Source organism: Rattus norvegicus, chromosome 8 (genome assembly GCF_021556685.1).
Source record: "Rattus norvegicus strain SHRSP/BbbUtx chromosome 8, alternate assembly SHRSP_T2T, whole genome shotgun sequence".
In the NCBI taxonomy this organism is placed as follows: domain Eukaryota; kingdom Metazoa; phylum Chordata; class Mammalia; order Rodentia; family Muridae; genus Rattus; species Rattus norvegicus.
Window position 1 is genome coordinate 122,123,470 of NC_141541.1, and position 23,680 is coordinate 122,147,149.

The 23,680-nt window shown below is 43.5% G+C and overlaps 1 protein-coding gene across 4 annotated transcripts in view; it reads left to right on the forward strand.

The window, feature by feature from the left end:
• Dync1li1 (dynein cytoplasmic 1 light intermediate chain 1) overlaps positions 1-23,680 on the forward strand; it is a 34,664-nt gene that overhangs the window by 3,464 nt on the left and 7,520 nt on the right. For all 4 annotated transcript variants that reach the window (XR_015626378.1, NM_145772.3, NM_001429261.1 and 1 more), the window contains 6 exon segments: positions 13,372-13,488; positions 14,150-14,380; positions 17,536-17,705; positions 21,260-21,353; positions 23,061-23,196; positions 23,554-23,665. Coding sequence is in view for 3 of the 4 variants with exons in the window: in NM_145772.3 (NP_665715.2) it covers positions 13,372-13,488; positions 14,150-14,380; positions 17,536-17,705; positions 21,260-21,353; positions 23,061-23,196; positions 23,554-23,665 (860 nt within the window). In the remaining variant the exon portion in view is untranslated.

Consider the following 23,680-nt stretch of genomic DNA (forward strand, 5'->3'; position numbering starts at 1 on the left):
GGATGGCCGAGTAGTTGAGAGCCCTGGCTGCTCTTGCAGAGGACACAGGTTCAGGTCCCAGGACGCACATGGTGGCTCACAACCATTTGTAACCCCAGTTCCAGGGGATCTTCTGGCCTGGTCAGGCTTACAAATGGGGTACATACGCATGTGCAGGCTAAACATTCATAAACATAAAAAAACTCCTTAAAAAAACAGGAAAAGAAGGAAATCGCAGTGCTTATTGGGTTTTGGATGTGGCTATTGAGGGTATGACCGGCCATGACACCTGTGCCTAAGCAGCCATTTAGTCTACGTAGGCCTGGCTCATGGTGACGTCCAGGAAGACTATGACAGTATTCGGTCATTTTATCTCTATCTGTATCTTTCTCCTTTCTTAGTGGAGGAGTGGGTGGTAGGGATTGAACCTGCAGCCTCACACAGAATAGGCCCACACTCTTAACACTGAGGTACATCCTGAGGCCCTGAAACTGTTGAATCTTTTGAGGAACAGGGATTAAAGATCACCAGGGTTCCATGAATAAAGGAAACATGGTTTTATTAGTTAAATTATGCTGATGTTGTTTTCTGGTGTAATTGATTATAAGATTATGATGCTAGAAAATCAAAGAAGAATGTCTCTCATATATAGTACTGAGTTGAAGATTTGCATAAAGTTATGTGTTTATTATGCATTACTACTAAAGAGGCCAATTAAAATATTATGAAGAGGGCTGGAGAGATGGCTCAGCGGTTAAGAGCATTGACTGCTCTTCCAGAGGTCCCAAGTTCAATTCCCAGCAACCACATGGTGGTTCACAGCCATCTGTAATAAGATCTGATGCCCTCTTCTGGTGTCTGAAGACAGCTACAGTGTACTCACATAAATAAAATAAATAAAAATCTTAAAAAAAATGTTATGAAGATCAGATGACATATTGGTATCTTGAAATAGGGTCAGAAAAGTTTTCTGTAGAGGATCAGTATGCTTTCTGAGTCATATAGTATCTTGCAACTCTTCAGTTTTGCTCTTTAGTCCCCAAACAGCCACAGGTAATTCATGAATGAATGAAACATAGCAGTGTTTCAATTAAACTTTGTTCACAGAAACAGGCAACAGGCTAGCTTTAGTCTGACCTGGAATTGCTGGATTCTCCCGTTTTGTAACCCTTTGTTGTCGTTAGCTTTTGCAGTATTTGGCAGAGTGGATGCTCAGTGAGTGTATGCTACATGAATGATGAGTGACTCCATATAGTTGAAAAGAGATTTAAGAATTCAGAGGAGTGGACACATTTACCCCAGTGTCACTGTCAAAAACAGAAAGCAGAGCTCCAAGAGTGACAGGTACAGACTGGTAGAATGGTTCTTGCTTGCACTGGAGTGAAGCCCAATGAAAGAGGACGTGAGCACAAGCACTGTGAAAATTCATAGAGTAGCAGGGCATGGCGGCACAGCACGGACTTCCCAGTAGGAGGTAGAGCAAGAAGATTAGGAATTCAGAGTCGTCCTCATTATTATTGAGTTAGAGTTCAGCCTGGGCTACATGAGACTTGTCTCAAAACAGCCTTAAAAACAGAAAGTAGGAAACGCCAAACAGAAGAGTCCCGAGGTTAGGACAGTGGCTCAGCAGGTCACTTCTTCCTTCATTTCCTCATCGGGTTTTAGAATTCTACCGTGCAAAGTCATCCGTGGAAAACTGGGCTAAGATTCCCTTCCTGCCCTCCAGAGGCTTGTAAAGATGAAGTGCCAGTGTGAAGCCTGCCATGAGAGACTGTGGTGCTGGGAGAGCAGTGGGAAGACTTTGGAGAGAACACCTGCTGAGGAAGGTGGCCTTGCCACAGACAGGGAAGGAATCCGTCTGACCTAGGCCTCCTGACCTATAAATGGAGATAATTTCATACTTCCTGGTATTAAATGAACCGAAAGACACTATAAAACCCTTTAAAGTTGGAGGTCACTAACTTAAAAGTATTACATGTTTCATGCTAGAGAAAGGAAAATAAAGTATTAAAAAAACGAAGCCATCTTGTCAAGTGTGTGATGCACACCTTTAATCCCAGCACTCAGGTGGCAGAGGCAGGTGGATCTCTGAGTTTGAGGCCAACCTGGTCTACACAGTGAGTTCCAGAACAGCCAGGGCTACATAGTGAGATACTGTCTCACAAACAATTACCATAGCTCTGTTACCTAAAGATTGTTGGTATTTCCATGCCTCTGGAAAACTTCCATTTGTGTTTGCTTTTTATATAAAAAACAGAACAAACAAAAGACACGTCCCGGGCTTGGGGTGTAACTCAGGAGAGTGCTTGTCTGGGTGCAGCTCTCAGCATTGCCAACTGTGGCACCCCTGATGGCCAGCACTCAAAGGCTCCAGCAGGGAAGTCAGATGTTCAAGGTCATCTACAGCTACACATAAAGTTGGATTCCAACCTGGGCTCTGTGAGTCTTTGTCTCAAAATAAAAACAAGGGCTGAAGAGATGGCTCAGTGAGCACTTAAGAGCGCTGGCTGCTCTTCCATAGGCCCTGGCTCAATTCCAGGTACCCACATTTTGCCTTAAAACCATTTGCAACTCCAGACCTAGGGGATTCTACACTCTCTCGGTCATCTGTGGATACTGCTCTGACATAATTCAGGCAAAACGGCAATTCATATAAAATAATTAAATATTTAAAAATAAAATTGAAAGCAAGACTTATTTATAGCTTTACATCATAAAAATAAAACTTTCACATTTTACAGTCAGATATTTTTACTTCCTGTACTATGCTTCACTTCATGTAACAAGGTTTTTATCCATGTGAGTAGATATGATTTTATATATTTTTAATATTTATTTTTGGGGTTGGGGATTTAGCTCAGTGGTAGAGCGCTTGCCTAGCAAGTGCAAAGCCCTGGGTTTGGTCCCCAGCTCCGGAAAGAAGAAAAAAAGAAAAGAAAAAATAATAATTTATTTTTATTGCTAAGTTGAGTGGCACATGCCTTTAATCCAGCACTCTGGAGAGAGAAGCAGGTGGATCTCTGTGAGTTTGAGGTCAGCCTGTCTATGTAATGAGCTTCAAGCCAGCCAGAGCAGCACAGTGAGATCTTATTGCAAAAGAAACAAGCAAAATACTCCAAATGTGTGTGTGTGTGATTATATAAATGTATATATTTATTTAATATGTATGTACTTTATATACTTATTTATATTCATTATTCATATGTAGTACTTAAATGTATATTATTCTGTGTGTGGTACGGAGTGAGGATAACTTGATTGAGCTACTCGAGCTAGTTTTCTCCTACTTTTTTTTTTTTTTTTCTTTTTTTCGGAGCTGGGGACCGAACCCAGGGCCTTGCGCTTGCTAGGCAAGTGCTCTACCACTGAGCTAAATCCCCAACCCCTCCTACTTTTTTTTAGTTTGAAAATTGACAACTTTTATTATTCTCAAAAGGCATTATATCACAATGAGATTTTGTGTTACATATTTGTGATCTGAGCATTCTGTAGGCTTGGGGGGGGGTTAGTTTGAGACCAGCCTGTGATATGAGAGAGTTCTGTGTGTGATTGAGCTACGTAGCAAAGTGGTCTCTCACAGCAGCGAATAAATAACTTAAGACCATAGGAACAGCATCAGAAATGGATTGTGGCACTTTAGGCCTTTTCTTCAAGGCATCGTCTGACTGACTAGAAAGTGGTATTGTTCCAGCTACTACAGTCATTGAATGCAGTCCTCATGTTGGTGTATGCTAACTTACTTGCACATCTTTATGACAACCAAAGGTCTAGCAGAAGACTGTGATGAACATGTAAAGTCAAAATTGACTGCTAATAAAACTGAAACTTATAGAAATTCTACATGAGCCTACATGTGGGAAACCCTTCCAGCTTTATGTGGGATCCAGAGATCAAACTCAGATTGCTAGGCTTGCTTGGCAAGCATTTGACATCCTGAGTCTTGCCAGCCCAGCTTTATCTTTTCTTATTGAATAATAATATATTTGGCTGTATCATAATTATAGTTGCTTACAGGTCATTATTGTTTTCCATGTATCCAGTATTATCTCTGGGATCAATTCCTAAGAGTGGAATTGCTAAGTCGCACATACCCTGGTTGTTGATTAAGAGTTCAGGAAGACTTTGCTCTCCAGAACAGAGGAGCATTGACAGCTGTTGGGATCAGCAATTACTGGCATTAGTGTTTATTGAATTAAACTGATTCTTAATTCCTTTTTAATCAGTGATATTTGGAATTATAACTGAGAATGAGTTCTAAAGTTCTCATGTAATGGGGATTGCGAAGTGATGGGAGCTATCTATCCTGTGTTATGACAGTTCCTTCTGCTGAGGCTTTCCCAGTAGTTTCTGCTGTTTGTAGACAGGGGCGTCACAGTTTCATGAGAATTTGTCCTTTTGCTCTGCAGATACTCCTGGATGCTTCTGAGCCTTTAGTCTGAACAGGCATGTGTAAAGGTTTGCTCATGGCACTGAGCCCTATTCCCATTCTAAACTACTTAGGAGGGAGATGCCCACTGGGAGGTGGGAGCAGATCCAAAGCCCCCATCTCTGGGTTCTCCACCAGCACTTGGGATGCAGAGGCAGGTGGATCTCTGTGAGTTCAAGGTCAGCCTGGATACATAGAGAGTTTCAGGACAGTCAGTACTCCATAGAGAGATCCTGTTTCAAAAACAAAAACTAAAAAACCTCTCATGGCTTTTGTCACTAGTTCATGTTATATCATGCAGGGTCAGCATGACGGGTTGGGGATTCTCTCTTGACAGTTTTTCATGATGTATCCTGGTTGATTGGGTGTGGAGACAGCAGCCAAAGCTCTGCAGAGAAGCTGTGTGCTGTGTGGCACCAAACCTGTGCTAAGCAGGAGTACAGTGTCTCAACAGAAGAGAGAATGGGCTGGGGGGAAGTGCACAGTGCTTTTTAATTTGACCCATTGTCATGAATGATGGGGGAGCTGATCCAGGCACAAGGTGTGGTGTGGCTTTGTGTTCATGAGCACCGGCAGAGTTTAAGTTGCCTTGTGTGTCAACCAGTCCTACTCCCTTTGTATCCTGTGAGCTGCTGTGCATTAACTTATGTGAAGCCTGGGAACAGTGCTGTGCTTTGGTATCCATGGTAGCAGTCATAGCACCCACTGTGTGTGACTTCTCACTTTCACATGCTTCATGATGCTCTTCTAGAGTACTGCTGCTGGCCTTCCAGAGGAGTTCCATTTCTGACATGTCGCAGACCTAGTGAGTGACAATAGTAACAGGATTTCAGTCCACCACTCTGGAGATGGGGTCTGGTCTCCATGGAGAAGTTACCTATGTGTCCAGGTTCATACAGCTGATGATAAGTTATAGTTAGAGATCACATCTGAATCGTCACATTCTTCATCTGTAAATTGACATTACAAAGTATATTGGCAGGGCGGTGGGGTGCACTCCTTTAATCCCAGCAATCAGGAGGCAGAGGCAGGCAGATGCTGTGAGTTCAAGGCCAACCTAGTCTACAGAGTAAATTCCAGGGCTACACAGAGAAACCCTGTCTCGAAAAACAAAAACAACAAAACAAAACAAAACAAAACAAAAAGCTGTCAAAGTGTCTTAGTATGTGCTGGTGAGACAGCTCAATAAGTAAAGTCTGCTGTTGCCAAGGCTGATGTCCTGAGTTAGATCCTTGGCATCCACATGGTGGAAGGAGAGAACTAAGACACCAAACATGCACCATTGCAAAGGCCTCCCTCACCCCATACAATATATACATACATCACGCATACATATAAAACTTTGATTATATGTTGTTATATATAGATTATACTATATGTGTTATACATTGTATATGTGATATTCTCTCCTCTCTCTCTCTCTCTCTATATATATATATATACATATATATATGTGTGTGTGTGTGTGTGTGTATACACACACACACAAACTTTTTTTGTTATTACATCCCTTTGTTGAATTAGAGATTTTTCTTTCAGGGACCACCAGCATAAATTTGTCCTATGCACGTCTGGTGATTTTGTAGATTGTCAGAGACTATGATTATTTTGGTTTTTAAATTTGAATTAAGGAATCAGAATTATAGCTGTGGTTGCTTTAGAGAAAACTAAGGTTCTGTTAAGTGCTTAGTCTTGTGAGTGGCCTGTTTGAGCAGAGAATTGACAAATGACTTGAAATATAGGCTTTACTGTGGTATGCAACAGGGACCAACAAGCCTTTGCTCATTCACTGGACAGACATGGGCTCTTCAAAGTCTCCAATCTTGGCTGGGGCAAAGCAGTTTCCAACTGACATTCAGGGATTGGCCCATAGTGATTTTGAATGACCAACAAGCTACGAATGACTTTTGTTAAAGAGCTGTAGGGAGGGGCAGTGAGATGGCTCAGTGTGTAAAGTGCTTGCTACCAAGTCAGACAGCAAACCTGACTGTGGTCTTCAGGACCTGAATAGTGGGAGCAAAGGAGCAACAACTGCCAGTCCTCTGACCTCCACACATGCTCTATGGCACATTTGTGTACATTCACATAAACACACAAGCACACAAAATAAATGTAATTATTATGTTTTAATGTTATAACCACGAGAAGCTTTCTAGCCTCTTTTTGTGGACATGAAAATAACTATTATAATAGTATTTGCCCAGGCTCTCTCTCTTCTCTCCCCGAGCCTCACGTTTGGAAAGAGTCTCCATATCTAGTCCAGGCTAACCTCAGACTGCGTAAGCCCTTTGTGTCCTGCTTATGGCTAGAGAGCCTGCCTGCAGGAGCATGTGTTGTGGTTGTTGTTTGAGACAAGGTAACCTAGGCTGGCTTGGAACTCACTATCAGTCCCCAAACTTGAGGTCTCCTGCCTCATGAGTTACCTTCTCAGTGCTGGATTGTGGTGTGCTCTACCATGTTCTTTTTTTTTTTTTTGGTTCTTTTTTTCGGAGCTGGGAACCGAACCCAGGGCCTTGCGCTTCCTAGGTAAGCGCTCTACCACTGAGCTAAATCCCCAGCCCCTACCATGTTCTATTTGGGCCGTTAAGGTTTAATTGCAGGGCTTGAGAGATGACCTAGTGGGCACAGGTGCTTGCCACCCCACCTAATAACCGAAGTTTGAACCTTGGGACCATATGGTAGAAGAGAAGTGACTCCTACAAGTTGTCCTCTGACTTCCCCATGCACACTTTTGCATATATGCATGGTGGTGGGGAGACAGACAGACAGAGAGACAATAAGTTACTGTAAAAATAGTTTTTAAAAGATTTTAGGGGTTGGGGATTTAGCTCAGTGGTAGAGCACTTGCCTAGCAAGCGCAAGGCCCTGGGTTCGGTCCCCAGCTCCGAAAAAAAGAAAAAAAAAAAAAGATTTTAAACCTGGCATGGTAGTGCACATCTTTAATCCCAGCGCTCAGGAGGCAGAGGCAGGTAGATCTCTGAGTTTGAAGCCAGCCTGGTCTATAGAAAGAGTTCTAGGACAGCCAGGACTATATAGAGAAACCTGGTCTTGAAAATATAAAAAAAACTTTTTTAATTAAAAATAGATTTTAACTATATTTGTTTTTCCTGTTTGTTTATTTATTTACTTTTCTTCATGTGGCTGGAAATCAAACCCAGTGCCTTGTGCACGCGAGGCAAGCTCTCAGCCACTGAGCTATGTATATCCCCAGCCCTGTGCCTCATTTTGAAAAGTTTATTTTATGTGTGTACATGTGTATGTGCCTGTGTTTGAGTATGTGCATGTGTGATGAATGCCTTTGGAGGCTGGATCTCTGGAGCTGGAGTTACAGGTGGTTGTGAGCCACCCTACAGGCATTCTGGGTGCTGAAGTCCAGTCCTCTGAAAGAGCAGGCGCTCTTAACAGCTGAACTGTTGCTGTCAAATTATAAAAAAGACAGTCTATTATCCCGCACTAGGGCCGGCACCGCAGTGCCCCGAGATATCTGGTAGATACTTCATCTCAGTCAGCAAAGCCTCTCACCCGCTTTGCTCCATCCCATACCACACTGCCGATGGCTACTCTCTGAGCCTGGCAGCAATCTCTCTACCCATCCAGTTCCCAAGGCAGGTCGCCACCATGCCAGACATACACGTGTCTCCAGCCACCACACACTCTCTTGAACTTAAATCGCCACATGAAAGAACACACAACACAATAACCTCTGATCCAATTGATAAGATATAATTTTCTCATCTAGACAGCACAAAATCCTGTACACACCGATCCCTTAAGAATATCCATAACAGGGGCTGGGGATTTAGCTCAGTGGTAGAGCGCTTACCTAGGAAGCGCAAGGCCCTGGGTTCGGTCCCCAGCTTCGAAAAAAAGAACCAAAAAAAAAAAAAAAAAAAGAATATCCATAACAACCTATAAAAGAGCAGACAAGAATCTTAACATCTGCCTCCATGTTCTCTCCGCTGCCTCTCCCTTCTCTCCAGTCTCCTCCTCCTCTAAAACTTTTCTCCTGCCCATCCTTCCTTCTTGTCCAATGGCAGGACTCGTTCTATCTTGTACCTGCCTTCACCTGTGTAACGACATCATCCTATACTGAGCCAGCTCTGCAGCCCCATTTCCTGGTTTTATAGAGCCCACTTACCTACTTTAAGCATAGTGTTGTAAGAAGTGGAGATGTGTGTCCACATTCCTGTCTGTTATCCTTTTTGCCCTTTGGTTTTTAGACAGTTAACAATAAAAACTGTTTTTTGAGTCAGGTGAACTCACAGTGATCCACCTGCTTCTGTCTCGCGTGAGTGCTTGGATTAAAGGTGTGCTGACATTGTCACATCTGGGCCATGTTATTTAAAATAGGAAAGGGGATTTGTGAAACTCATACTGAGTTGATGGCACCTTTCAGTGGCCGCTCTGCAGAAGCCTAGAGATGAATAGATACTTCTGTCACACTATTTAGGCAGTGGGGCAGTGAGCAAAACAGACCAATATGGGGCCTCTGCAGTTCCCATGTGGAGACCAAGTACAGAACATGTGTGCTAGTGAGCTCTGTGGAGAACAGATAGCAGGTGGTAAGGAAGGCTAGGAGACACACTTTTATTTTACATTATATCTGTATTAGTGTTTGGTGGTGGTTCTAGGGTAGAACATGTTGCCTGATGCATGATGGGCCTATCACAGAGCCACACCTCCGCCCTTTCTTTTTTTTAATTTTAGGTGTTGTTTTTTTTTTTTAATATTAGTCTTGCATACGTGTGTGTGTGTGTGTGTGTGTGTGTGTGTGTGTGTGTGTGTGTGTGTGTGTTCATGCCCTGGCACACAGGTGTATGTGCCCTGGCATGATGTGGAGAGCAGAGGACAACTCTCAGGAGTCAGTTCTCTCTTGCTTCTACCTTGTGAGTCCAAGGAACTGAACTCGGGTTGTTGGGTTTGGTGGCAAGTTCCTTTACTCTTGCTGACCATCTTTTTCTTTTTAAAGATTCATTTATTGTATGCATATGAGTACACTGTTGCTATCTTCAGACACACCAGAAGAGGGCACCAGATCTCACAGAGATGGTTGTGAGCCACCATGTGGTTGCTGGGAATTGAACTCAGGATCTCTGGAAGAGCAGTGGATGCTCTTAACCGCTGAGCCATCTTTCCAGATCCCTGCTGGCCATCTTAATGACCCTTTAGTTTTGTTTTTATTTTAGACAGGGTCTCAGTAAGTTGCCTAGGCTTGAACTTACTATGCAGCCAGGACAAGATTCGAACTTGAAATCTTCCCACCTTAGCTTCCTGAATACCTGTGGCTATGGGCTTGTGCCACTAAGTCTGTCCCAGACCTAATCTTTTTTTTGATTTTTTTTTTTCAAGACAGTTAACCAAGGTAGCCTTGGCTGTCCTGGAACTCACTCTGTAGACCAGGCTGGCCTCGAATTCAGAGACCCCCCCCGCCCCTGCCTGCCTGAGTGTGTTACCCACTACCCAGCTCCCCAGACTTGAATTTAAGAGTCTGACTTCTGGCTTCTGCCACACAGTCTCTAAAATATCTAAACTGCTGGTGGCTCTCCATGGTATAAGGACAGTTTCACTTTTCTTAGCCTGGCATGCTGGCCTCAAGTTTGTCCCCTTGTCTGCTTTCTTCATAGCCCAAGCTTGGGAACCTATCTCACTGTACAGATGCTGTTTGGGACTGGAGGCTGTGCCACCACACCAAGTGTTTATTTGTCCTTGTTAGAAGGACACTTCTTTTGTACTCACTTTCTCTTCCTGAAATGATTAACTCCTGGTGGTTAATTAATCCTGCAAGGTTTGGCTGAAGTGTTGCCTTTGCTGCAGAGCTGTCAGACTTCCTTGTCAGCCGACTCCTCTCTCCTTAGGGCGGTGGCTGTGGCTGGTGGGTTTCTGTATTTCTAGTGTGTGGTTTGAATGCAGGAGCAGCTCTCTTAAGCATTTCCATAGTTCTTCTAACAGGGTAATTAAAATGATTTTTAGCATGAGAATCTGCTCCAGCCTCCCTCCTGGGGTGATGTGTAGGAAATTCTCTTCCTTATAGTTCTCAAGCAGTTACAAAGACAAGCTAATGAGGTATAGAGCTAAGAGAATTCACATTGTAAGACCAGTTCAACAAACAGTTTTGACATAGCCGACTTTGCAACAGTTAAGCATGATGGGTTATCATGGGAATTACTGTTATTATCATAGATATTACTGTTTTTAACCTAATCTCTTGTTTTGATGGCTAGTTTAATAGTATACATAAAAGTAGCGCAGAATACTCATTTAATTGCCACATTCTTTTTCTTAATTAGGTGAAATTATACATGCTTGCTGTGCACAACATACTGTGTGGGACATAGGCACCTTGGGCAATGGCTTGTCATGTCCTATGTTGCCAGTCTTGTAGTAAGAAACCTCAGCATGCTCTGGGCAGTGTCCCCCCACCCCCCATACTGCTGCATATTCTAGGCAGTCCCCTCATAGTCCCCACACGACTTGGTGTTGCACTTCCTGGTGCTTACTGCAGGCAGGAGAGCTCTCATACTGCCTTTCCTTTCTACCTGAGACTGTGGCCTTTGTGACTTTGCCTCACCAGCTCCCCAGATCCTGGGAACCAGCACTTCACACTTTGTTCTGTGAGCTCAGCTTCTAGCTCTGTATAGAAGGGGGTATTTGTGGTATTTGTCTTTTGTCCCTGGCTTACAGTTTAGTCCCATTTTCACAAATGCCAGAATTTCTTTTATGATTCCATAGTGATCTACTGTGTGTCTGTTCTTTTTTACTTTTTTTTTTTGAGACAGGGTCTCAGGTAGCCTAAGCTGGTTTCAAACTCATAAAGTTGATGATGGTTTCCAACTCATATCTTCCTGCCTTCCAAGTCCTAAATGCTGAGATCATAGATATGCACTACCATACCTGGTTTTACTGAATTTTCTTTAATCCAGTAATCTGTTTATGACTTGAATTGGGTTTCATATGCTGACATGTGGATAGATAATGCTACAATGAACAGTAGAGTGCAAACTGACCCTGTTTAATATGTACATGTGTATGTGTGAGTGAGTACACATAATATCAGACTTCTCATACACATTCATGACTATTATTGCTCATAATGAAGTACTAGAAATGATTTGTGAAAATAACTAGTCCTCCACTATGAAATATGGTAGTGAATGCTATGAGGTACCCTCTTTTCTGGGTTTGAGGTTTATAGTATAGAAGCTTGAATTAGCTGTGTAGCCCAGGTTAGTCTCTATCTCTCAATATATTGCCTCATTCTACTGAGTGCTGGGTACAGGTGTGCACCACCGCTTTCGGTGTGTGATGGTTAGGTTTTTCTCAGTTTGATACAAGTTAGAGTCATCTAATAAAGAAGGAGTTTTAACTGAAAAAAAGCCTTTCGTGTCTCCTAGCACTAGGCATGCACCATCTCAACTGGCACTAAGTCTACATCTGCTGCACAGACACGTGCAGGCAAAGTACTGACACACACACACACACACACACAAATAAAAATATGATGAAGAAAAATATTGGGAAGAGGTCTCCTGTAGTCTAGGCTGGTTTCTGACTCAATTTGTAGCTGAGGCTGACTTTGAACTCCTGAACCTTCTGCCTCTACTTATTAAGTACAGAATTGCAGACATGCTTTTCTTTTCTTTCCTTTTTTTTTTTTTTTGGGGGGGGTTCTTTTTTCAGAGCTGGGGACCAAACCCAGGGCCTTGCGCTTCCTAGGTAAGCGCTCTACCACTGAGCTAAATCCCCAGCCCCGCAGACATGCTTTTCTATACCAAGTTCATGTTGGAAGGGAACCCAGGGCTCTGCATGTTAGGCAAGACTGCCAACTAAGTTACATCCCAGTTCTTAAACTTTTATCTGCCAAGTTTAAGTCACACACTTCCCTGCCATTAATATTTTTAAGGCTATTTCTTACTTTCGTCAGTCCCATATTCCTTCTCTTCTCTTGCCCAACTTACAGTCCCTTCTCTGCTCTCCCAGCCCTGTGTCTCATGGTCAGCCATCAGTAATGGTTCTGCTGGGGACCCCAGTTCCCTGTCCTGATCAGTCCAGTAAGCCAGGTACTCTCCACAGGTATGACTCAGATCAGGCCAATGGGAGTTGTCCCCAGGTCAAAAGTGGTAACATTCTCATAGTCACAGCCGAGGACAGATTTTAAGTTAGAGATCAACCTGGGCTACACAGTGAGACCTTTTCTCAAAAAGAAGGGATGGAGAGTACTGGAAAAACAGCTCCGTGGTTTAGAGACCATCTGCTTTTTGCTGAAAATCTGTTTGGTTCCCATTACCCATGCTGGGTGGCTCACAACAATGTGTAATTCCATGTCCAGAGAAGTCAGAGTCTCTGGCCTCCACAGACAGTGTCTCCCCCCACCACCCCGAACTCATTCACATAATTTTTTTTTTTCTTTTTTTCGGAGCTGGGGACCGAACCCAGGGCCTTGCGCTCACTAGGCAAGCGCTCTACCGCTAAGCTAAATCCCCAACCCCATTCACATAATTTTTAAGGTAAATATTTTTTAAAAACCCAGAAGGAGGGTGTTGGCTCTGTTATCATCCTTGCCCTCTGAGATTGTGGTATCCTTTGTTAGTTTGCCTGTACTCTGATCTTTAAACAACAAAAGTATCTCTATATAGCTGAGATTCTTCAGACTGAAGGCTAAGAGGGAGCCCTTTGAACCTTACAGACCAATCTAGGCTGCTGTAAATGTGTTACTTTCTGAAACCGTGGCATCCTACTTTGTCACTCTGTCCCATGGAAGACAGCATTTATAGCAGGATGGACCAGATTTAACACTGGGAGAAGGGAGTTGCTGTGGCGTCTATGTCCTCAGTGGTTCAGCTGCCCAGCAATCTTCTGTTGGATTACTGCTGTGGCTGACACCAGTGAGCTGGCCTTCACATGGTGCCACGAAGTGTCCCCTGTCCACACTGAAATCAAACCTGACTTTTTTAACTGTATGTGTCTAGGTGAGGATGGAGCTGGGAAAACAAGCCTCATAAGAAGAATCCAGGGGATAGAGGAGTACAAGAAGGGACGAGGACTGGAGTATTTGTACTTAAATGTGCATGACGAAGACAGGGATGGTGAGTGTGGCCTCCTGAAGTCAACTTGGAGGGGCTTTGCTGTTCCCCAGCACAATTGGTTTTTGTCTAATTTGTCATTGCTCAGCAGGAGCTCTGAAATGTCACTTGGGTCAGTTATGTATAGACATGCTTCTGTTGGTGTGAAGTTGGGTTTCAGATAGTATGGTTGTAAGCATGTTACGGTATTCACATGTGGGATGTTAGTTAGCCTTTTTGTCAGCCTTAAGAAACAATCTCAGTTTTGAAGTTCACTTTCCTTTAGTGTGGTGATTGTTTTGCCCACCCTCTCTCCTCCCTCCTCCCTTCCCCCATTTTCCTATATGTACTTGTAATTGTCCCCATAGTTGTTTACACTTGCTCAGCCCTTTTTTCTTCCACAGGACACAGACCTTCCTGAGTGGGTAATTTCTTGAGTATATACAGCTCTGTCTGTTGATGGTAAAATATAAACATGATATTTACTGTCTTGACCCTGATTAAGGAGTAGGAAAAGGGAGGGGGCTCTCATCCTGTAGATGCCTGTTACATCATGTCAAGCCTTTCTGAACTGTCACTTGACCCAAAGAGTTGAGCTTCATCAATGGTAACAGATATCTCTTGTGCATAATTAAATGACTTAATAGTGCTGTTAAAAGAAACTGGATTCTTTGTTTTTTTGTAGATCAAACAAGATGTAATGTATGGATCTTAGATGGAGATCTATACCACAAAGGGCTACTCAAGTTCTCTCTGGATGCCCTTTCTCTGAGGGACACTCTGGTCATGTTGGTCGTCGATATGTCAAAGCCTTGGACTGCTTTGGATTCCTTACAGAAGTGGGCAAGTGTGGTGAGAGAACATGTTGACAAACTGAAAATCCCCCCTGAAGAAATGAAGGAAATGGAGCAGAAGTGTGAGTGGCCAGAAAATTCGGGCTCCTATTGAGATATCTTAGCAGACTATAAAAACCAGACATGCCAATGTGGGCTTCCATTGAGATATCTTAGCTAACTATAAAAGCCATTCCAATTGTTTTCTCTATAAACAAGATTCAGTGAAGGAAATACAATGACTACCATTTTGAAACTTAGTTAGAATGATGTACAGAGTTTTAATATTTAATATACAGGGGTTGGGGATTCAGTGGTAAAGCGCTTGCCTAGCAAGCACGAGGCCCTGGGTTCGGTCCCAAGCTCCAAAAAAAAAAAAAAAAAAAAAAAAAAAAAAAAAATATATATATATATATATATATATATATATATATATATATACATACATACATACATACATAATGGTAAATTCTTTGGTAGAAATGTTTTACTCTTGTCAAATGACTATGTGTCTTCATTCTGAAAGATCATTTTTACTGGTAAAAATATGAGCATTTTTGGGATTGGTAGCTTATCAACTTTGTTAGTAGCAAATGTACATGAAAAGATGTTAACATAATAAAAAGATGCTAAGTTGGTTTTATTATTTACAGAGTTCATTAGCATGCAGGTGTCTTTGCCTGTGCAGTCATTTTCCCTCCTCCCCTCAGTCCATGCTTGTTTTAGAACCATTGCTCTGTGCTCCAGTTCACACTCTTGTGTGTGTTGTATGTGAGTTGTTATTGCTGTGCATATGTCTGTTCATTTATTTTTTGAACAATGTCTCCCTTTGTACATTAGGCCAGACTCAATTCTTCCCCCCCTTCCCCCATGAGGAGGTTGCAGGCATGCCACTTCACTACACTGTCTTAAAAGATTTTAATCATAGTTTCCTGTCATTGATGATCACTGTCTGTGAAGTTGTTTCTTTCCCCAACACCCCTAGTCCATGGTTGTATTAGAATCATGTGTGCTTCTAGTTTACACTCTTTTTTTTTTTTTTTTTTTTGGTTCTTTTTTTTTTCGGAGCTGGGGACCGAACCCAGGGCCTTGCGCTTCCTAGGCAAGCGCTCTACCACTGAGCTAAATCCCCAACCCCTCTAGTTTACACTCTTATGTATGAGTTTGTGTGGGCGTGTCCTATAGATCCCGTTGATTGACTAATTGGTTGATTTACTTATTTATCTTATTTATTTATTTATTTTGGTTTTTCGAGACAGAGTTTCTTTGTGTAGCCTTGGCTGTCCTGGAGCTCGCTCGCTCTATAGTCCAGGCTAGCCTCGAACTCAGAGATTTACCTGTCTTTGCCTCCTGAGTGCTGGCATTAAAGGCATGCACCACCACTGCCTGCTGACCCCTTTATTTTTAATTTTGTGTGTATGTTGTAAGAAATGTTCATATATGAGAACAGGAAGTCCAGAAGAGGACTTTGAAGTTGCTGAAGTTACACTGTAGGGAGAATCTCTCAGAAGCATCACGTGTCAATAGAAAAACCTATGGCCAATGAGCTAATCAGGAAATACGAGGCGGATGCTGGCAGGAAGAGAAAGGAGTCTGAGAAGTAGTGTAGTGAGAGGCAAGAGAGATTTACAGCTGAAGGAGGAGATGGACGTAAGCCAGCAGATGCGGAACTCAGGATAGAATAAAAGGGACATCACCCAGGAGGATGTGACAAGACAGACTCATGGCAGCAGTGCAGATAACCAGCCACATGGCAGAATGTAGATTAAAATAGACAGGTTATTTTAAATTATGATCTGGTCAGAAAAGAACCTAGCTCTGTGGCCAAGGCGTAAATACGTTTGAGTCTGAGTCTTATTTCTGGGAGCATATAGCTGGGAGGAAGAAAGACCAAACTTCTGCATTACACCGTGGTGCTGAGAACCAAATTCTGGCAAGAGCTGAGCCATCTTTCCAGTCTCTCCACCTTGTGTTTTGAGACAGGGTCTCTCACTGAACCTGGAGCTCACTGGCCGGTGAGCTGCAGACATCTGGTTGTCTCTGCGTCAGAAGAGCGTGGATGACCGTACTTACTACTGGGCCTAGCTTGTCTATGAGTGGTGGAGATATGAACTTGAGTCCTTGTGTTTGTCCAACAAGTGCTTTTCCAAGTTAGTTATCTCCCCAGCCCCTGGTAGAAACTTCCAACCAGCAAGGAGTTGTGGACATACCTAATGAAGATCTGTGTTCAGGCAGAGCGTGCTAGCTCATGCTAGCTCACTCCCAGTGCCCAAGAGGCTGAGTGAGGTGAATTCCAGGCCAGCCTGAACCACATAGGGAGAACCTCTCACAAGAGAAAGAAGTCCCCAGCAGAGTGTGGTGGCTCTTGTCTGTAATCTTAGCTCTCTACAGACTGAAGCAGGAGGATTTAAGAATAGTCTGGATCACTCCTGCCTCGGGTATACTAGGAATACAGGTGTAGTCTCCCATGCTCAGTTAGCACTGTGCTTTATTTATTTTATTTTATGTGCATGTCCGTCTGTGTACTGTGTATATTTAGCTCCCATGGTGACTCCCTGGAACTAGAGTTACGGATGATTGTTAGACACCCTGTGGGTGCTCAGGATTGAGCCCAGGTCCTCTGGAAAAGCAGCCATCTGTCTAGCTGCAGGACTGTGCTTAAGTTGGGGATTCTTTTTCTTCCATGTTTAGTTCTATGTAATTCATTCCTTTAAAGAAAACAGAGGGCCAAAACTTCAGTTTGTGTGTGTGTGGGTATGTGTGTGTGTGGGTGTGTATGGAGTGCACATGTGGAGAATCCTATGCACAATAGATCATATATTTTTACTTGTGTGTGTGAATTCAGGTAAAACTATATGTGGAGGTCAGAGAACATTTGCAGGAATTGGTTCTCTCCTTCTATTTCATGATTCCCAGGTATCAAACTCAGTCATCAGGCGTGGCAGCAGGGACCTTTACCACTGAGCATCTCTCTGGCCTCCAAAGTCCTATATAACTAACTGACCCTATTCAGAACCCTGCTGTGTAGAGCGTCAGGATGGAAATATCTACGAAATCAGTAATGTGTGCCCTGCCTGTATATACTTTTTCTTTGTAGATGTAGCATTTCTGAAGTCGGTTTTTGCTTCTTTTCCTATGTAGGATGGCATCTAAGCCCAGAAGAAGTAAGTTTAAGTTGTGGCAGGGATAAGGAAGGCTCACATGGCGCTGTTTCTAAACCATTTCCTCTGACTTGCAGTGATTAGAGACTTCCAAGAGTACGTGGAGCCAGGAGAAGACTTCCCAGCCTCCCCTCAGCGAAGAGCCACGGCTGCACAGGAGGACAGAGATGACAGTGTCGTCCTACCCCTGGGTGCAGACACGCTCACACACAACCTGGGCCTACCCGTGCTCGTAGTCTGTACAAAGGTTAGTTTGCTTCCTGACCTTGCAGCTGTCTTGTTTAGGGGGTGTTAGTTTCCCTAGATAACTTGTTTTCGTTTGAGACAGGTCTCGTGTGTCCACGGGCTATCATCTGATTCACTTTCTTCACGCCCTGGTCTCTGGACGATGGACACAAGCATGTCCTGCCACACTCATGAAGTGTCTGGGGTCTGAAGCAGTGTCTTTGACAGAAAATAGTATTTCAGATGCATTGTTCTTGGTTGAAGTTCATCTTCAGAACTTCGGTTAGACCTCACTATACCGTTAGTTCCTTAGAAACAGTTACAGGTGACATGATAGCGTATTTATTATTGTTTTACTCCTACCTGTATGTCTGTGCATGCAGTACCCTCAGAGGTCTGAGGGGATCAGGGCTCCTGGCACTGGAGTTGTAGATGATCGTGAGCTGTCATGAGGGGACCCAAGAATTGAACCTGGATCTTGTAGAAGAACATCCAGTGCTCTTACCTCCCGCACCATCTCTCCAGCCCATAAAGGCTTAGTATTTTTATAAGTAAAATATCTTTTTGCTCTTTGGTTTTGGTTCATTTCTTTTGTTTTGAGACAAGCTCTCACTGTCTCACCTTGGCTGACCAGGAACTCTGCTCCCTCTGTCTCTAGTGCTGGCATTAAAGGTGCCCTCCATCCACTTATTGTTCTTTCCATTTTAAAGCTAGACTTCTTTTCTTATTTATTTATTTATTAACGTACATGTGAGCTCTATTAGCATATATGCCTGCAGGCCAGAAGGGGGGCATCAGAACCTAGGATACATAGTTGTGAGCCACCATGTGGTTGCTGGGAATTGAATTCAGGACCTCTGAAAAAGTAGCAGACAGTGCTCTTAACTGTTGAGCCATCTCTCCAGCCCTTGTACTAATTTCTTAATGTTAGAGGAGTTAAGTATTTTCAGATGAATGCCACCCTTCCCCAGTCCTGCACACCAGGATCAGGATGAACCTAGAGCCTTGTGTAGCTAGGCAAGCATTTTAGGTAACATTGTATCCACAGTCTACGCTGACTTTTAAACTCCTTGTATCGCCTGTTATGTAATATTGATATGAACTTGTTCTTTGTGTATTTATGAAAAGGTGCTGACAGAATCACTGTTTTCAAAATTCTGTTGGCTTACTGGATGCACACCCGAATCCCAGCTTTCAGGAGTCAGGAAGCTCGTGAGCTGCAGACCAGCCTGTGTTACATAGCTAGACCTTGTCTCTGCTTACAAAACAAACAAAAATTTCTCTTAACTTATTCTTTTATTGAATATATTTTTCAATGAAAAGATACTTCCTTTAAGGTATAACTTACCTGCCAAAGCCCACTTTCTTTCCCCTTGGTACTAAGTAATGTGTTTTTAGTCCACTGTGGGGTAGTGAGAAAGTTTCAGGACAGCAACTGCTCTATTCCATTCCACTGAAACACAGGCCTTGGATATGCTAGGTGGATGCTCTGCCTTGATGTTTACACTGGAAAAGATGCACGTAATGAGACGAAGGTCCCAAGTTTTTTCATCTTTGGGATAAAAATGATAAAAAACTAAAGGCCTGGCTTAAGTTTTAAATTTTACAAATTATCAGTAATAAAGAGTGGGATGGAGGTTTTTTTTGTTTTTTGTTTTTCTCGGAGTTGGGGACCGAACCCAGGGCCTTGTGCTTGCTAGGCAAGTGCTCTACCACTGAGCTAAATCCCCAACCCCAGGATGGAGGTTTTTTTTTTTTTTTTTTTTTTTTTGGTTCTTTTTTTCGGAGCTGGGGACCGAACCCAGGGCCTTGCGCTTCCTAGGTAAGCGCTCTACCACTGAGCCAAATCCCCAGCCCCGGAGGTTTTTAAAGAAGTGAAAACTTGGTATCTGTTTTTCTATGGTGATTTGGTGGGGTGTGATGTGAGGTCTTTTCTGTAGAATTTCACATACCTGGGATCTGTGTACAGTTCAACAGCTGCTTATTCCCATGTTTGTCAGGGTTTTAAAACCACAACTTGATTTATAAAAAACAGTTCTGTATTTTAAAGGAAAAGCATTGAGTTTAAGGGGACTTGAGTCTTTAATAAATGACTGGACTACATAGTGAGTTCTAAAACAACCAAGGCTACTCAGAGAAACCCTGTCCATGGGGTGCAGAGGGGAATTAACTGAAATGACTATCTGGACCTAACATGTAAGAAACAGTCTCCCTAGGGGTTGGGGATTTAGCTCAGTGGTAGAGCGCTTGCCTAGCAAGCGCAAGGCCCTGGGTTTGGTCCCCAGCTCCTAAAAAAAGAAAAGAAGAAAAAAAAAAAGAAACAGTCTCCCTGAATCCCTGTGTTCAGTCTTAAAAGATGATAGTGGTGGTGGTGGTGACATTTATTTTGCATGTGTTGAGCGTTTCTATAGTAACTGTGGAAGTCGGAGAGCAATTTGTGGGCATTGGGTCTCTTCTCCGTTCTTTGGGACCTGGGATGGAATGCAGGTTGTCAGGCTTCCTGGCAGGTGACAGCTACTGAGCCACTTCTCCACTGTCTTTATGCCGATATGGTTGTCACACTGCTGTCCCTTTGAGGACACACACTGTTGGTGCTCTAATGTTTTGTTTCCGTTCCCTAACTTTCCCTACACATTCTCTACACTTTTCTAGTGCTTATACACTAAAGCGCACCTGATGGTGTCTTAAGGTTTTGTGAAATGCAGTGAGCCACCAAGCCCAGCTCAGTTAACCCTTTTTATGGAGGGAGAGGATGCTAGGAATTAAACCCAGGGGCTCACACATACTCTGCTACTGAGCTCCATTCTCAGTCCTTTATTTAGGTTAAAAGCTCTTTAGTAAACTGTCATACGTCACCAAACAGTACCAGTCAGTCGCCAGTACAGTGAAGTTCTTTAATCATTTGAGGTGTTGCTCAGTGGTTTATAAAATGAGCAAGCAGGTGTTCATGATTACATAGGAAGACTGTTCTATAACGTGTGTATGACAACTCTGTATGACATGTGACCTCAGACTAATGTTGCACAGAATAATTAACAGGATAAATGTTTTTTATATTCTACACCTTCAGTTTGGAAGGGGTGCAGTGAAAATTACTTGGGTGTCATTATGGTTAAACACTTCATTTTCCTTAGTTTCTCTGCAGCAAGGCAGAGCTGTTCCTGCTCACGTGCGGGGCCTTTCACAGGCAGCCTCACAATGTTGTGGTGAGGCCAGGTGGAAGGGAGAGTACCCCCATGCTCTGTAGGGCTGGCGTGGCGTAGACTGAATTCAGTCATTGTAGGAGAATGGCGCCTGAATGCCACATGAGACCACTGGACGTAGCTCTGCTGGTCTTGATTCCTTCATGTTCTCCACTGTCTGGAGCATTGTGGCCAGACTGACTGTGACACAGAGGCCAATATTGTCAAGGTTGTCAGTTGATATTGCAGGTCCTGCTCATCTCTTACCATAGTGTAGTGGTGACTCGTTATGTTCCCCTGTCAACGGTTGAAGTTTGATTGTTTACATTGACCTGTTGGACTGCGGTGTTTAAAGTTGCTGTAATGCCGTCTGATGATTGCTTTATCTCCACAGTGTGATGCCATTAGTGTCTTGGAGAAAGAACATGACTATAGAGATGAACACTTCGATTTTATCCAGTCACACATCCGCAAGTTCTGTTTACAGTGTATCCTTCAACAGAGTGCCCTACTAAGCAAAAAACAATTATGATGGACTTACAGAAATTCTGTGAGCATTATTCCACCTTTCCTTGAGTGTCAGGTCACTCACATGTGGCATTCTGAAGTGTTGTTACTAGAATCGTAGGTTTGTTCTGTTCTCTCTCTGCTCTGTTTGGAGGTGGAGTGTGGATAAGTGGGAAAAAACAGATTTGGTCAGGGCCAGTTCTGAAGGGATCCTCTCTCAGATCTTCATCTGGGAGAAGGGCTCAGAGGTACACAGGGCTTTTCTGGGACATACAAGGCATCTAGGGAGAGGACGGGCATGAAACCACAGGCTGAATGGAGCTGGCTGGCTTTTCTCTGGAGTACTGCTATGTGTTTTCTTTTGAGACAGACTGTGTAGCTTAGCTTAGCCCAGAGCCTCTTGCTTCAGCCTGCAAGTATTGGGATTCTAGGCTGCACCTCTACACTCAGCTCTGGGTAGGACCTTTTCAGAGTGGACATCTCCCTTTTCAAAACCATCTGGGTCAGCAGCTACCATTTTTTTTTTCTTTTTTTCGGGGCTGGGGACCGAACCCAGGACCTTGCGCTTCCTAGGCAAGCGCTCTACCACTGAGCCAAATTCCCAACCCCACAGCTACCATTTTTTAAACAGACCTTGCTTTTCTGAAAGTCAGTTTATATGAGCTGAAGAAGAAGCCTCTTTTTGTTTATAGTAGCACACTTAGGGATGGGTCGGAAGATTGGGAAGAGGGGTACAAGTAATAGGTCTGGCCTGCTCTGTTACAGTGTGATGGCAAGGTCTGGCCTGCTCTGTTATAGTGTGATGGCAAGTATTTAAATATTACTATTACTTTGCTGTGTTCAAAGAATTGTGCTTGGGCTGGAGAGATGGCTCAGTGGTTAAGAGCACTGTCCGCTCTTCCAGAGGTCCTGAGTTCAATTCCCAGCACCCACATGGTGGCTCACAACCATCTATAGTCAGGTCTGGTGCCCTCTTCTGGCCTGCAGGCATACATGCAGGCAGAAAGCTGTACGATACATACATAATAAATAAATAAAATGTTTAAAGAAGTGTGTTTAAGAAAAGTGATTATCGGGCTGTGGGAGTTGGAATGAAGGTGCCCTGCACAGGCTCCTGTGTTTGATCCTTGGTCCCCGTTGGCTGTGGTGCTGCAGGACAGTTAGATGGTGTGGCCTGTTAGAGGACGTGTGTCACTGGAGATGGGCTTTCTGCAGGGCACAGCCTATAAGCCAAACCCTTACAAACCGACACAGGAGACTCTTTCTAAATTACTGTTATTTGGCTTTTCAAGACCAGGTTTCCTGTGTGGCTCTGGCTGTCCTGGAACTTGCTCTGAAGACTAGGCTGGTCTCAAACTCAGAGATCCATCTGTCTCTGCCTTCCACATGCTGCGATTAAAGGCACATGCCACCATTGCCTGGCCGAAATTCTTTTTTTGAGACAGGGTCGCATGTACCAGACTAGCCTCAAACTTTCTGACTAGCTGAAGATGACTTAGAACTTGTGATCATCCTGCTTCTCCTTCCTGAATGCTGGGTACCTCAGAACTTCTTGCTAACTGTATCAGCACATTAGACACCCAGGACATTCCCCCTAAGCACTGCCATGTGTGTATACGCATGTTCCCCTGAAATGTGTTATGGTGCCTTCATGAAGTGCATACTGTTCTCCTTAATGAGCTGGTTAGACGGTGCAGCGCTGATTTACACGTCTGTCAAAGAGAACAAGAACATAGATTTAGTTTATAAATACATCGTCCAGAAGCTGTACGGGTTCCCCTACAAGATCCCTGCAGTGGTGGTGGAAAAGGACGCAGTGTTCATGTAAGTGCACTCAAAGCGCAGTTATCCTGCACTGGTGCTCAGTGTCTGCCAGGGACTGGAGCCTGGGTCAGGGGATGGTTTGTAGCTCAGTTGTTACAGTAAATGATGACCAAATACAGAATGTGGACTTGGTCTTACATTCCTCCTGGGAGGGCTGGTAGAATGCTTTTCTAGCATGCATGAAGTCCTGCCTTGGATCCCTGGGGCTGTAGCTCAGTGGGTAGCACCCCTCTGCATACACAGAGCCCTAGGCTCCGTCCCTAGTGCTGTGCTCCCGAGACTCTCCAAAAATGATCTAGGGGTAAATGAAAGAGTGATGCGTAAATGGCTGATAGTTTCATGTGCTTTTCTCTCCAGTCCAGCAGGGTGGGATAATGATAAGAAAATAGGAATATTACATGAAAATTTTCAAACTTTGAAAATAGAAGATAATTTTGAAGACATCATAACCAAACCTCCTGTCCGAAAGGTAAGTCTTAAAATG